The following is a 16,334-nucleotide window of genomic DNA, read 5'->3' on the forward strand; positions in this document are numbered from 1 at the left end:
ATCGTGTTTTGGCATGAAAAATATCATTACAACTATTGCTGCAAGAGGAATGCATGTGATACGTGTATGAAGCCTGAATAAAGTGGAATCGATCAAAGATAGTTTGTTAGAGTTAGACATGACAGTTAAAATAAACACATCTAGAAACATCACCAGGAGTGAATGGCAACTACTACAAACGGCGGCCACAAAACGAAGGCCTGATGTACAGACCAAACTTGAAGCAAGGAGAAATTCATTTAATGATACGGAGTTAGAGCATTGTGATTTCACTGATCTGTCCATCGCAACACAGTGAAATGCGCAGTGCTCTGCTGCGAGCTTCACCGCACGTCCACGTCTTTCTCAATTTAATGAAAAGGTGTCACGTCGTCAGAGATGCGCAACAAAACACACGCGTGCACACACGAACACATGTACAAACTGCAGCATTTTCACTCGCAAGAAGCATTTAAAAAAAATTCAGTAGCAATATAGCAGTAAATGCGAGAGAAATGCCATTAGCATTATGTCGCAGCTCTTTGAGGTCCCGGATCGACAATTTAAATTGCGTTCACCACATTGCAAAGTGTTGCTCAGGAGCTCAGTTGACACACGTCCTGCCTCTTCAAGGAGCGAAGTGCAACTGACCACCATCAGTTGCAATATATATATATGGACAGCACTACCATGTTTCTAAGCTCCCCCAACTCCTCTCTACTTCTACCACCACATGACCGGATTCCCACACTTCACACACTCCTAATGCTAAGCATTAAGAAACCTACAAAATGCGAAGTTCGTTGTAAAGAAACTTTCCCTTTAGCTGCTGCTTTGTGGCAATGCTCAGCATGTTTCCGTGAAGCCGCAGTTGAAGGCAGAATTCGTGCACCCCAAATGCAGTCCGAAGTGCCGTGAAGCCGCGCCACGCTTCATAGAGCAGCCAGTGAAAGCGGTGATGGCTGAACATGCACAAATTCTCTCTGAACCTGGCTGTCTGCGCATCCTCGTGCCACACCACTTTTATTATTAATTTAGGGTGTTTTCTCTTTTTCTTCCTTTTCTTAAGGTAATTTCAGATAAATAGCAACTAAGGTTTAACTGATACTCCTGCAGCTGTTAACTGTGTTTAACTGATAATGACAGCAGCTGTTAGCTTCTGCAAGAATATGACATTCTATTCAAAGAACAAGCTAAATATCCTTGTTAAGATGAAGGAGTCATATATGCTTGCTCTAGCACCGAAAATGTGCATGGGTAGCAAGCCACACACACTTTTTCATGTGGAAAAAAAAAACAAAGAAAAAAAAAAAAAAAACAAGAAGTATCAGTTGCTGGGATAAAGTCGCAGCTTTTCTATTACAGGCTGGGAAGTGTCTCGGTTGTTCAGTGATTTTTAAAAGAAAGAAAGAAAGTGCTACTTTGTTCTACTAGGCCAGAAGTTGGTTTTGGAAGGCAGAGTTAAGGATGGCATCAAGTAACTCCTTTCCTGACTGAAAATAAGGCCACTGAAATGAACCTTTAACAGAACAACCATGGTCTCAACAGTGAACAGGACAATGACCTGTCTTGCTAGGAAATATACTTAGCGATTTAGTATCACAGGTGGCAGTTTTGTATTCTGTGCTTCATGCGTTAATTGAGACAAGGGTTGCACAAATTCAGGCGACAGTTTAGAACTCAGACACCTGACGAACCATGTCAAAAGACTTCGCACATTTGTGCAGAGTTGTATCTGTGTGTGAATGACCAAAAAAGGAGTCACTACTTCATGGAATGCGTGTTTCACGTGGGCACTACGACTTCACCGCTTCAAACGATCTGACAACATGTAGTGCAGCCTCCAATGCACATGCAACAAAGGGAATGCAGGGCACAGCAGTCTCACCTGATTGGCTTTGTTGATCTGTTTCTTGAGCCCTGCGAACGCCATAGCTTCAGAGTTGCCACGATATGGCTGTCACCGCACGTCCACGTCCACTGCCCCTGTTCACCGAATCCCTGCCACTTTCTGGAGCAAAGCAGGATTGAGAAAAAGAAAAGGAATGCGCACATTCAGAGGACACTAAAGACAACACATTAAATCAGTTTAGGCTGATGAAGAATTCTTTGAAAACCTCTTATTTTCGTTAACTTCGCAGTAAGAGATTGCTTACTCAAATAGAAAACGAAGGCTAAACTTAGCTCTTCTTTTTTTTTTTTTAATTTCGCACTGAAATCCCCACACTGACATATCCGAGTGAGGTCATGGATTTCAATGTGTCTTTTTGTATTTGGACAGTTATGGCGCAGTAAAGGCCCTCGAAACTCACTATGTTCACACTTTTACCCCCTTTAGAGTACAATGCAGTCCATCTTTACAGATGAAAAAAATTAACTAAGCTTGATCGGGCGCCGTCAGAATCCATGGCCTCAGGGCTAGGTAGCGCTGGAACTTCGAAGTGGTGGCGCCACGTGTCTCTCATTTTCACCTCTGTTTTGGTTTACCAAGCCTCGTCTAAAGGTAAAAGTACCATTTTTTTTTTATTGTGGACGTTCAATCTTTTAATACAGCCGAGCAAGATGCTTTGCAGGTCTAGTTGGTGTGTAAACATGATGGAAAGTATAGCAGAAAATGACGAACAAAGAAAGACGAAACGACAGAGCGTTATGTCCTATTTTCAAGGCAATAGGTTGATTATTAGAAGACAAAATAAAAGGCCAAAGTTCAATTTGTTAAATTTCGCGGAAAGCTCTGTGCCCTTATACGTCAGAATGATGTCACAAATTTCAAAGTAATTTTTTTTTCATATTTGGGCCTTTTGTGGCTCAGTAAATGTTCTTGAAACTTGTTTAACACGATCTTTGGCTTTCAGCAAACTACAACGTAGTCCAGCGTTGCCAATAAAAAATTAACTAGGCCAGAGCAGACGCCGTCTGAATCCATGACGTCACGAGGAGCTGATGCGGCAACTTCAATGCGGCGGCGCCACCCGTCGTTGGTTTTGCCTTCGTCTCTGGCTTACAAAGCATCTTCCCACAGTAAGAGTGGATTTTTAAAATTTAATAATACCGCTGAAATAACTTTTCTGTAGAGTGTCCCTTTAAGATAACCAAGCTGCTTGTTCTGCTCATGTTCGTGCGAAAGAAGAAGGACGCGCCTGCGACGCGCACGTCGCTCGACGTCACGGAATGAAGCGGTGTGGGGAGCACGACCTCCTCTATGAGGTCGGGGTGGGAGGCGGGCGGCGGCCATTGCTACGCACAACACATACGCGCGCCTACGCACGAAGCCTCGAACCGACGGGTAGAGAGAGAGGGAGAGGTGAATGCAATTTGTCTCAGCCTCTGTGCCTAATTGCGCCTTGCTTCCAATCAGCCGCCGACGGACGCCGGCACCCTCCGCGTCGTACACAAGCCGCGGTTCAGACTGCAGTCCCCGCGGAGCTTTCTCGCTCGAGAAGTGCAGGCAGAAGAGGCGCGGCAGACGGATCGTTGTGGCACGGCCTCAAAACGTTCCACCGCCGCCGCCGTCGACGGCAGCCGAATCTCGGCGCTGGTGAGCCTATAAATGCAAACCTTGCATGAAGAGTCCTTACTCTGCGCAATAAATGGGCCCGGCCCGAGAAGGGAGGGAGGAGAAAAAAAAAAGAAAAGAAAAAAAAAAGGGGGGGGGGGGGGGGGGCGAGGGGACTGTTGAACGAGCGCACCCCGCACCTCCGAGTACAGGAAAGAAATTTGGTAACATGATCCGGAAGGAAAGCGATCGTACACAGGTCGATATATGGAACGCGGCGACTCTGCAACACGGCGCTTATAAACATCGTAAGGATGATAGACACCCCATGGTGAATGCGGATCGAGCTATCGGATGATTGCTTTCTTTCTCTTTTTTTTTTCTTTTTTTAATATCATCCACAGCAGTTGCTTAACTAAAGTCTATATTAATGATATTCAGCTATACGCGAACATGTTTAATTATGAGTGTGCGCGGCTTAGTGTGTAAAGTGTCGAAAAAAAAAAAAGAATGAGCAAGTTGGGGGAGGGGGTTAGAATCGGGCCGCGATTTCTTATTACGTTCGGCTTGCGTGCTTGTCCTCTTCCTCTGCGTTCGGGGTACGCCGGATCTGCCAGTCTCTGTTTCGGGGGATAGAGGTAACCAGTCGAAGATACCGTTAGCGTCGGTTTTTTCGGTGCTATTCCTTTTCGCGCTTCGTCAGTGGTCATGCAGAGCGACGCTCTGCCCGCATTATCAATGAGATCATCAGGCCGTCAACGGTGGATGATAAGGCTGGCATAGAATAGAGCGGAAATCCGTGATGCGCAGATTCCGCCACATTTCACGCCATTCGATCAAAAGATACAAGTGCGCAGGTGGAACTTGCATATCGCTAATCTCAAATGAAGCAAGGAGTCTTCCCCGTAGCGCGCTCGAGGTATGAAGGCAAAGAACGCGCTACACACGCGCTACATCTTACTTGGTCAGCAACCGTAAACATATCAGCCAGCCAAAAAGAAAAAAAAAAAAAATATCTGCAAGCGACATCGAGGTGGTCTCGTACGTGTACAGCAGTATTTCCACAGCTTTCTTGAAGAGACCACATCCTCTCTTGAGGGAGCAAATTAATCATTCCAAACCAGTCGCCTGCCAGTCACAGACCGTTCGCGTCCAAGCATGCACAAGCCTATGGCCGCATTAAACGCGCTGCAAAATTTCTTGCGCAAGAAGTGCGGTAATCACTTGCTAAGGATTTAAAGAAAAGCTAGCCAGAAACACAACGTCAGAATTTTGTACTGCTGGTCGGTTATATTTCTAAACTTTATTTACATTTCATTGGCTGAAAGGAGTTGATCAGGAGCGGTAACTTCGACCTCTTCCAATTTCGCGCCCATATCGCGGCACCGATGACTTCGGTGGTTACTGAAGGTATACTGTTCGCGTATCCGGGCCCTTCTTGTGAATGATAAGTTGCCAAAATCTGTCACGTTTACCCCAAACTTCCTCTCCTCCGAACGCAACGCAATCATTGTTAACAGGTGGTAAACAATGAACAAGCACCGAGCAGACGCCGCCAAATTCCATGACGTCAGAAGGAGCTGGGGCGAGAAGTTCACGGTAGCGTCGCCGCACCTTTGTTTAAATAGTGTCCTGTCCTTTTCGCCAAACAAGCCTGCAGTGGCGGTGATGGTGAACTACCGGGTGTTTCGTGCAAGTGAAACTACCTTGCGAGATTGCGTAGAACGTATAGATTACCAACAATATTTGTGTTAATTTCGAGTTCGTCGATTTGTTCCCCCTCCCCCTGGCATCTTTCAACCACATGGTTATCTAGCTGGCAGAGCGACTGCAACGAAACGACGGTGGTTCCAGGTTCAATATCCGGATCAGGACGAATATCTTTTTTTTAAATGTGAAGCTTTCTTTCCGAGGGACATCAATGAGTTTCCATTGTAGCTCCGTGCATGCATTCTGCATGCCAACTTTTCCTTTCGTATGAAACTGCCCCCATCCTTCGGGTGACCACTGAACTCATCTGGTTTTAATGCGAGAGCATTATAGGTGGATCTCACCCACTCTGTAGGTATCCGTCTGACGACAAAATATGGGCCGAACCCGAAAGCAATGCAGTCTACACAGCGTTTCAAAGCGCTAGATGCCACGATCGGAAAGAATGAGAGAAACTAGCACGTGACGCACACCACACATGTTTCAAAGAGTGACTTTGGCACGACAGAAGCATGTGTGCGATCCTGGCCTAATGGTTAAAGAGCATTCTGGAAGAACGATGTTCGATTCCACTATCGGTCACGCATTTCTTTATGGTATTATACTATAGAAGGTATTCCAAAAGAACTTTTTCTTGGGCAAGTTGGTGCTTAGATTTCCTAGGTATACTTGATTATGAGTTTCGCGCCACAGTCATGCATACCTAGGAAACTATAGACGGACTTCGTCTTCGTCCACTTGGAGGTATCTAACAAAAACCTCTGGGGCGTGTTGAGCGTATACGCGAGCGCGTCAGAGTGTACACGGATCGCAAGTTTGCAAGAGATACGAGGTATGGAATCGTCACTTTGACAAATGAGACAAATGACCCCACTAATCATCATCATCATCATCAAGGTCGCCCGTGTGTGACGCACGCACGCACGCGCAGCTGACGAGACGCTCTACCACGCGTCGGAACAAGTGGGCCGATCCTGAACTGGGGGCCGCTGTAACGCTATGCTGGGCCCATAATTGCAATGCGTCGCAAAATGCGGTGCGTGCGACGAACATTTTTATAGCACTTAAATAACCGCATCGCGAACGTTTCGACGCTTCACATAGATTCCGGCGATTCCAGCATGGGAGTTGGATGTGACGTCACTGTACATTTACATGAAAAGTACATATCTCTCAAATTTATAAGCATGCTATCACGTACTTTGACAATTAGCGGTAGCTAAACTCTGCAAGAAGTTTCCCCTAACAACCTAGCTAAACAGCATTTTTCTTCCATCTCCCATTTTTTTTGACACAACGGTACATCCACAGGGTATGTGAGAGAGGGGCTTTGCAATAATTTTGACAACCTGGCGTCCATTTAACGGTGACCTAAATCACGAGCACTTTCCATACACCATGGTACATCATGCGCGTATAGCGGCTTCCGAGGGGCCGCTATGGGGATAAGAGCTGCCTGAAGTATCGAGCAACAGTGTGTGGGGATTTTATGGGGACCTGCACTCGAGAGAACTGCGCGGATCACGTGTTTGACACCCCCGTCCCGTCACAAAAATGAGAAGTTAACCCGAGGGGAAGACGGCCGCGGGCTAAAATACTCTTCAGCTCCTCCGGTTTGCTGCGTGCAGACTTTGTAAACAGGAAAGACCAATAAATGAAACGAATGTGCGGCGGTAAAATCTAACCAACGAGAGAGAGACGAGAGAGATCACTGAGAAAGTGAAGGTATATCATTAAGTTTATTTAATTTGGCGCTTCCCTTCTCTTTATAGCGCATTCGGTTGTTACGCTTTCCCCGATAGTACGCGTACTTGCATCACCAGAGCAGCCTCATCAGAGCAGCTTGCATCGACGTAACTGGCGTTGTTAATACATCTGCACTTGTTTGAGCGTTGTCAAATAGACATTTTTGTTGTTTTAAACCGAGCGCTGTTACGGCGCTCGGTTTCAACTTCTGTGCAAAATGATGCGGAACTATTCGTGTCAGCGTGCATTGAATAAAGTTTTCTTATAGGCTTAATTTAAAAGCCGATTCGTTATGAACTGAGCATTAGCTACAGACGTCCAGCTGGCATTGGCGGCCTAATATCGAAGTTAATGAAGTTGTGGCGGTCTGGTGGTACCAGATACCACTATGACCGTGCTGCCAAAAGCAGAGTCCATTAAGCACTCGACGGGACTAAAGCCGCTGATGAACATAAGACGCGCGGGCTTTACACGGGGCAAGAGGGAAAAGCGTGTCCCTCTGCGTTTCCAAGAGAAGCGAACAATCAATTGGAAGGGCCAATTTGGCAGCTGTCGGCGACACGGTCATTGTATGGCCTTCAACCACCGCAACCAGCTGACTCTAGCGGGCTCTTAAGTTGTTTGTGTTACCACGCAACCACCACCCCCGCTTTTGGTGACGGGATAAGTCGCCTTTCTCACGTCCGAAGCCACGCTGCGCTTGACGAATTTTCTTGTGGCGCTCTCGAGGAATTAAGGCTTCGTACCGTAATTACGGAGTACACAACTACCTAAAAAAAAAAAAAGAAACAAAACACCGGGTTACAACCGTTACATGGCAGGAGCAGCCATCTCTATGCAGTAGGTCCACAAAGGAACCGTCTCATGATGTTCGATAAAAGACTGCTGTTCTTTGCCTGAACACGGAGATGATAAGATGGAGATGGGTTGCTATGTTGGCGCTGCAACCGAAATTTTTATGTTATCTCGCGGTCTTCAAAACGAACTAATTATGGTTGCTTCTCGTCGCCTGTGACGACACAGAGGCCTCTACATCAAATCAGTGTCAATTTTCTCGAAAGCTGGCGGTAATAAAATGACTAAACCACACGAATACCGTTTCTCATGCATCCGGCATCCTATCAGGAGTGAAAATGATAATTGCGTAATACAGTTACGCATGCATTTGGCATCCTATCCGGCGCGAATACATTAAGTAATCGCTACTGAGTTAATTTTGAGGAGTACAGAAGGTGGCGTGAAATTTAACGTAACAGCGGTCTTACGAGGATATGCGTTCAAGAACTGATGAAGGTAAAAGCCTTCTCCCTCCCCCCGGCCAAAAACAAGAGAAAAAAAAAACAGGTACGAAATAAACATTTAAAAGCAAGAAGATGAGATATGCACCGACACGTGAAGAGGAGATACAGCACATAAACATGCGGTCACCTACCGTACCTTCGTTATCTAGAAAGAAATGCGAGATACTTCACATTACAACAGCGAGGAAAGGACAGAACGAAGGAAATTAACACGCACGTGAATACACATGTGACCCAACACCCGCGACATCCATGGCCATGCAGGTGCATGCGGCTGCACGCCACTGTTATATAGATGACTGCGTCGCTCGGGCGAGGAACGCGGATCATGCGCGTGCTACTCGTGAGATTATCGAGGCAGGAGCGATAGCGTTGCTGGGCGACTTTCGCGTAAGCGTGGGTCAGCATACACCTTACTGACAAGGAGTTCACGTTTCCTTCTAGATAACGAGAGTACAATAGGTGAACACGTGCGTCGTATCTCCTCTGCACGGGCCAGCAGTGCAGTTTGCACGCTTGCTCTCTTGCTTTTATTGCGATAGCAACTATATGGACACTTCAGGCGGATTTCTGCAGTCGCCGTCGCCGCCGTGAGGTTCCGTATATTGTCCAAGGGCGATAAAATCGTCGCCGCGCACCGTATAAGTGCGAGTGAAAGTGCGCGGGGGACGCGTGCTTTCACGGAGAGCGAACGCACGGCGGAGAGCAAACGCCACTTCCGTCGCGCGAAAGCCGTGGAGGTATGAAAGGGGGGGAGGGAGGGGGGGCGACGCTGTGCTGCGGCACCAAATGCGTATCTTGCAACCGGGCGCAAGGGGAACTGGCGACTCAATCTCCCATCACGCGAAAGGAGGAAAGCGGGAAGGCAGCGCGGGAGGGAGGGAGGGAGGCCAACAACTGCGCACTTGTACATTACGTCGGCGCGGGCTGTCGCGCGCACCGTATCTTGAAAGCGATCTCCAGACGGCTCTGACCTTTGTATGCACTGTGCTTTCGCCGCTCAGTTCACGTTGAAGCGATAGACAGCACGAACCTTCGCTCGCTGCGGCGGTCGCGCTCGTTCGCACCAGCGTTTTGACAGTGGTTGTCTGTGGTCATCGATAGTGATCTATTCATGTTTGCTTGTGCGCGCTGACACCACGCTTGTTAATTCAGTTAGTAAACGAATGTGTCCAAGCTTATGCAGCCGATAAACCTATTATCCCTACTCCGTATAGCTCTACTAATTTGCTATCGCAAATGATGCTTCGCCTTTCGGGCGAAACTGCAACATTTTTTTAATGCGTTAGCATTAAGACTGTCAGAGTAGGGAAGAAGCATTGAGTTTCATACAGTTACTAGAGGGAACCATGGCGCTACAGTCTACGAGAGCTGCAAGCAGAGCGGTTCAGCCAGCATGGGAATTATGGGTAGTTACATGGATTTGCCTAAACTTCGTTCTTCTGACTTCAAACGTCTTCGCGACCTTGCAAAGGAATAATGTTTAAGCAAGTACTGCAAGTACTGCGATATGAATACTTAGATAAACATTACTAAAACTGACCGACGGCAGGATTCGAACAAAGGACGTCTAGCACAGAAGCCCGATGTCGAAACCAGTACGCCACGGGCGCATAGACAAGCGAAACCACTGAAATTCGCACCAATTATGCGCGTTTGCAGAGTTATCACCTCCTGCATTTAAAACAAAAAGTATAAATTTCTGTGAGATTTAGGCCAGTGAAGGCCGATAAAGCGCAATTAGCGAAGCCACAAGAACGTCTGAATGCACGAGCACGAAGGTCAGACAAATGGATGTATTACTACCCATCGGTGGCTGAACGATCGAGGCGCCAGAGTTCCCTCTAGTATTTATTGTAGGAAACACTATGGGAAAAAGTGTGCGTGTGTGAAGCCGGTCACGTGGTAGAGGTAGAGAGGGAATGGGGGAGCTTAGAACGGCGTGTATGTGTGTATATGTGTGTGTATTAATATTAATATTATCGTATTAATGGTACCGGTTTCGAGAAATTCGCCGTCAAACCTAAGGTAAAAAAAGCACTGTTGTTCCACTTATTTTTTTTTTCTTTTAGGAAAACGCTATTTTATGCATAGAAGCACACAAGTATAACTGCAGAACTGGAACGCCATTGCATTTCGTCGGACACGAAAATTAAGATACCGACACTAGCGTTTTCCTGAGAGTTCGTTCTAAGTCGATATGCATTGCATGCTCACGAGGTACAATTCGTAGATTGACATATGTGCCGCAACGTAATTAATGAAAAAGTAAATTACCGTAATTATCTTAATTATTCAATTAAGTATTTCGATTTATATTTAGTCCTAATAAGCGAAATGAGCTCTCGGAAGGTTGGGAACGCGATGCTACCGCTTTCGTGGACGAGTTTACTGACCCGACACACAAAACGCCCGGCTGGGAAAACCCCGCGATGACAGCGTATATCGATCGGCGTCACCCTCGCGTTATCGGTGCGATATTTTGCCACGCGTGTGCCACAGCAAGAAATTGATACGCAACACTTTCAGGGATTCTCGCCGAAACTGCACGAGAAAAGCCCCGGTGGTGGGCTCCGGGTAAATTTTGACCAGCTGGGGTAACACTATAATTCAGCTCAGACTAATAAAATGCTCTTTTGGAACACACACACTCTCTCTCTTTCTCTCTCTCTCTCTCTATATATATATATATATATATATATATATATATATATATATATATATATATATATATATATATATATATATATATATATATATTAATTTCGAGTTAAGTGGTCGATCACTATAGAAGGGAGCATGAAGGTCAAAGTTCTATTTCTTGAATTTGGCGCCGGAACTTCAAAGGCGGTACGTCAATAACACAGTCATAACTTTCTTAAAGACATTTTTTTTAATGGTATTAGGGTTGTTGTGGCGCAGTAAATGCGCTCGAAACTTGCAAAGTTCAGTATTTGGCCCCAATATAACTATGTAGTCCATCGACAAAGAAAGTACTTAGGCCAGAGCAGACAGCGTCAAAATGCATGACGTCATGGCGAGCTAGTGCGGAAACTTCAAGGCGGCGTCGCCACGAGCATTTACTTTTGGCGTCCATTCCGCCTTAACAAGCCTCCTTTCACAGTAAGCGCAGCTTTTTGTTTGTATTGTCTCTTCTTTAGTGTCCCTCTAACGTGCACCAAATACATGCTATACTCGTATACACGCGCGTTTTCACAATCCGCGCCCCCATCGGAATGCGGTCGCCGCAGCAGGGGTTCCAACCAGCGACCTCGTGTCTCGTAACCAGCAGAACGCCATAGCCAGCGAGCCACTGCGACGGGGTACTTTATTTCCGTGCCTGTCAACAGCAAAGGGGCCCGTTCGACAGTACGGGTTGTCTTAAAGGATGTAGCAACACGCCGTTGCGCAACAGACCCTGCGTCTTTTTAATGCGTTAGCATTAGGAGTGTCACATAGGAAAAAAAAAAAAAGTGCATGTCACGGGGTAGAGGTAGGTCGTCACGTGGTAAATGTATACGTACGTATATATGAACGAGAACAAAAGAAACCGAGGAGCCCGATTCTTATGTCAAATCGTGAAAAGCCAACAAACATTAAAGAAATGGTAAATAAATGCAAATGAACGTGGATGAAAAAACAACTGGCCGCGATACGAATCCAAGTCTTCGCATTACTAGAGTGTACTAGAATAGTATTACGCGTGCGATGCACTTACCATTGAGCTACCGCGGCACCGTTTTGCCATCCACTTTCTGGGGTATTCATTTCTGTCTACTAGAACGAGCTCTGGGAGTGTTAGCCAGCGCCACCACTGACGGTCTTGGCGGCGAATGTGGAACATCCTATCTACCGCAGGCGTCATGGCAGTCGGACAAGATAGCATGACTTCATTAATCGTAGCGCACAGGCATTGTGCTATCTAGGAGGCGTAGGCAGAGAGGGCGAAAGAGTACACCCGCTGCGTGGTCAGCAACGCAGCCCGCGCGGTAGCCCCGAAGCGGCCGTATGAGTATGACAAGGGTGTCGGCGATGAATCTCACCATCGTCACTGAAAACCAGCAAACAGATCCCCTAGTGCTTGAAACTCGCTTCTACAGCTTCGCTGTCTTTGATGTACCAGTTAGCTCAGAAATTGGCCTACGTCTGCGAAGAATGTTTCTTTTTTTTTCTTTCTTTTTTGCTGGTACTGGACAGAACTGACTGAAGGGAACAACGTCACGCTGGCAAGCTACGACTCCCGCGTCACCGCCAAAGATGGCGGCGTTTCTTTATAGCCCAGCTAGCCACCATATATAGCCCAGCCAGCTGAAATGGTCTGGCAGAAGCAGGCGTGTATACTTCACGCTCTCGAAAGCCGGCGAAGAAGAGAATGGCCAGCGTGCACTCGACAGATTATTTTCCTCTCTTCGAAGGCGCGGCCGGCCCATCGACAAATCCTTTTCCTCCTCCGCGCATCGTGCCGTTCCTCGTTCCTCGGAACAGACGGAGGAGCGGCGAGGGAGAGGGCAAGTTCCCGACATCGCGTACCCATCACGGAGGTGCTAATTATTCACCGAGCTAAGTCCACTAATCACGTCTTTGCTTATTCAGGCCGCGTGATTAAATTACGCGGGACACGCCCTGGCCACCATAGAGTGGTGGGCGTGAGAGAAAAGTGTGCGGGTGAATGGTGGTCGTTAAAGAAAGAAAGAAAGAAAGAAAGAAAGAAAGACAGAAAGAAAGAAAGAAAGAAAGAAGAGAGAAAGAAAGAAAGAAAGGAAAAGAAATACGTCAAAAATACAGCAAGCAGACGCCATTATCAACGGCAATTTATTAATTAAATCATTATCGATAAGAAGAGCGACAATAATTTCTTACATTAGCTACGGCCAATTCACGGCTGATGTCGCACATCGGTTCCATTATGGAATTCATTACGTCCACTTCTTAGGAAGAATGAAAACACTGTGGTTGTTTGTGAAGACACTGTGAGAACATTGCGGTTGTTTTCAATCGCCGGGCTACGAGTGATACAATCGTTAAGAAAGCACGAAGGACTATAGGTTCACGTCGGACGAACTCCGATTCGATACTTGGCAACCGGTTTGCGTGAATGAGCGCCATTGAGTAAGTTTAAAACATTAATTTCAGACTTTCAGGTGCATCCATGTGGTTACCTTCAAAATAGTCCCCCATTATACACAATACACTGGTTCCACCTATATTTTCATTGCTGGAAGCATCCCTGAAAGTCTTCTGTTAAGCGCTTCAGCAGCGATGTCGTTTACTTTCGAATCATCGCCACATCCCCGAAATTTCGCATTTGAGAAAAAAAAGAAAAAATGCCGCAGGGGCTAAATTCGGCAAGTAGGGACGGTGTTCCTGCAGCACAGTGACGGAAGTGCATGCCAAAAACTCGCGCACTTTCAATGCAGAGTGCGCAGGGTCATTATCGTGGTGCAGAATTCCTATGGCAGTCAAAAACACGATCAAAATGACTCCGATGCTTGCTTTGCTCTTTCACGCTTTTTCATTACTTTTTCATACTGCTTCTCTGTACCGCTTGCTCGTCGATCTCTATTTCGACAAAGACTAAAAATGGGCTGAACCAAAATTGCAAAGCGTAAAATTCTGCCTTGCCATGCAACAGTTCGGTTTGTACTATAGAGGTCAACCGGGCTCTTTCGAGTGAAGAGGGAGAGAAAGCGCCGTAGCTACACCCTTGCCCAATTTTTTTGCCGACTCATAGCGCGACCATTTGGGACAGACCTTGTGCACCTCCGGTACCTTTATTCCTCCCATGCCTACCCAGTGACAAGACTGACGGTCACGTGGAGGGCGCCACTTCCACAGTGGTTGGTCAGAATTTATTCAGCACTACTAAAGGTCACGTCAACTTTCTTTGAGCGCTTGTCATGCGAAAGCACTACGTACAACAGGTTTAAAATGTCTAAAACGTGGCGCGCTGCACTGAACCACTAGCTCCCATGCATTTCGGAGCGCCCTGACAGGTACATATTGTAACGAGGAGACCACACCATGCACCATAGAATAAAACGCTGTATTTATCTCTGAATGTGACATCAGGTCATCAGTTCTGCTGAGTCGCTACCACGTCCTCTAGCCCCTCCATTCTTCGGATCCCACCGCTGCCACCAACTGTAACGGAGACGCCACTCCGATTTAAACGCTACACTTTATTAACCACACTATAGTCGCCATTTTGCAGGTTCATTCACTTCGTATTTCTCGTCCTCTTCTTTCTTCATCTTCTCTCTGCGATCCCTTTGGTTCGCACATAATTCTATTTTCTTTCGGAACAACCCGTAGCAATACATGCCTGCAGGAGGCTGTGACGCGGAGTACAAGGGCGTGAAAGGGTATGAGCTCGTGCGTCGTGAATAATCATTTCCTCACCCCGATTCCTGCATTTTTGTTAAAAATGCACTCGACATTTCTCCCACGCTACTACTGCCTGTAAAAAAGCAGCGCTAACCGACAGAGAATCGGAGGACGTTGGTCTACGAAGACTAACTGAACGAGGCTCAAGTACAATGCCAACGTTTCGACAAGAGCGTTTGTCTTCGTCAAGGCAGCAACGCGGTGGCATCTCTGGCTCATACGCAACCGTGGAATGTGTGTTCCCATACAAAACTTTTTAAAAAGAAGAAAAAAAAAAGAAAAAAAAAAGAAGACTGAGGATAAAGACACACGAAGCTTCCAATGACTAGAGGAAAAGTAAAATAAGCTGACCGAACATTTCCGTTTTTTTTTTTTCGTTTTTTTCGTGAGGAACATACGGCTAAGAAAACGAAGGGACCCCACGGCTGGTGTTTGTTGGCGTCAAGGAGGGAGGGCGTCAAAGGGGGGACCCACCAAAGCGGAAACGCAGCGCTGCCGCTCCGCCGGCAAGGTCGCGAGCCTCGAAATACCCGCCGCGCCGCGCCTTCGGGGTTCTAAAACTCCACGCGGCGCACGGAAAATACGTACTACCACAAGGGGCGCGGACTCGAGCAAGGAACAACCTGCGCCCCTTTCGTCTGTCTGGTGCTCAGCCCTTCGGCCGGCAAGGGCGCGGCGACGGCAGCAGAAGCAGACGACAACAGCAGCAGACAACAGACCGATGCGTGAAGCAAACGTCATATACAGCAAACTAAGAAAATCCATAGCAAGACGAGCGAACGACTTGCTGGAACGATGAGCCCAAGGACGGTACGACATGCCGGTCGAATTGTATACGGGCGACACAATGACGCCTGTATTACCTGTGTGATCGAGGAAGCCAATTGACCCCCCCCCCCCCCTCCCACCCTTTCCAGAAAGGCCGAAGAGAACAAAACAAACGAAAACAGAGGCACATATATGCATTACCAAATGGCAGTGTTGACGCGTCGGCTTCTACGTCACCCCCCGCTACTCCCTTGCTTTCTCTTTTCCCACAAGTCCGCGGGTATAATGAGACGGCTACATGCGTCGCCTAAATTTGCACAAGTCGAGAAATGGAACTTGTAGTTTCGGCAAGGATGTCCAAGAGCGAGTTTGGAAACATGAATGCAAACAGAAATAGGCATTTTGCAATGCGGTTGAAGTAACGATACACGCGACCACGCGAGCACCGATCGGTAATTGCATTTGAACAGCCGCGGCCGCTGTTTTTGCAATGCATTGCGTATGCAAGTGCTACGGAGCGTTACGAGTGTGTTCTAAAAACAACGCAGATTTCAGCCCGGTGTCGTGAGACCGCTATAACTGCCACCGGTATCAGATTTAATGGGGGGGGGGGGGGGGGGGGCATTACGTGCATGCGTAATGCCCCCCCCCCCCCCTTTCTTTCTTGTGCATTACGTGCACAAGAAATTTCAATTTCTTGTGCAAGTAATGTCCGCCTCTTCGAGTAGGCCAGCTCATGAACTAGAATTGTGCTATCTGCCCCAGGCAACCGTTACGAATTTTTAAAAGTGTTCGCTGAAACACCCTGTATATATATATATATATATATATATATATATATATATATATATATATATATATATATATATATATATATACTTTATTTAAGGTAGCCCGTGGCGGATAGGCCAATTCTAGTCCATGAGCTCGTCTACTCGAAGAGGCGGACA

General features: G+C 46.9%; 1 protein-coding gene across 9 annotated transcripts in view; it reads right to left on the minus strand.

The window, feature by feature from the left end:
• The window catches only part of LOC119442078 (endophilin-A), a 105,637-nt gene that overhangs the window by 29,686 nt on the left and 59,617 nt on the right, over positions 1 to 16,334 (minus strand). For all 9 annotated transcript variants that reach the window (XM_037706807.2, XM_049661867.1, XM_049661866.1 and 6 more), the window contains exon 3: positions 1,868 to 1,990. In XM_037706807.2, the coding sequence (XP_037562735.1) occupies positions 1,868 to 1,912 (45 nt within the window). In that variant the 5' untranslated portion in view covers positions 1,913 to 1,990. The remainder of the gene's footprint in view (positions 1 to 1,867; positions 1,991 to 16,334) is intronic.

This window comes from Dermacentor silvarum, chromosome 2 (assembly GCF_013339745.2).
Source record: "Dermacentor silvarum isolate Dsil-2018 chromosome 2, BIME_Dsil_1.4, whole genome shotgun sequence".
Classification (NCBI taxonomy): Eukaryota; Metazoa; Arthropoda; class Arachnida; order Ixodida; family Ixodidae; genus Dermacentor; species Dermacentor silvarum.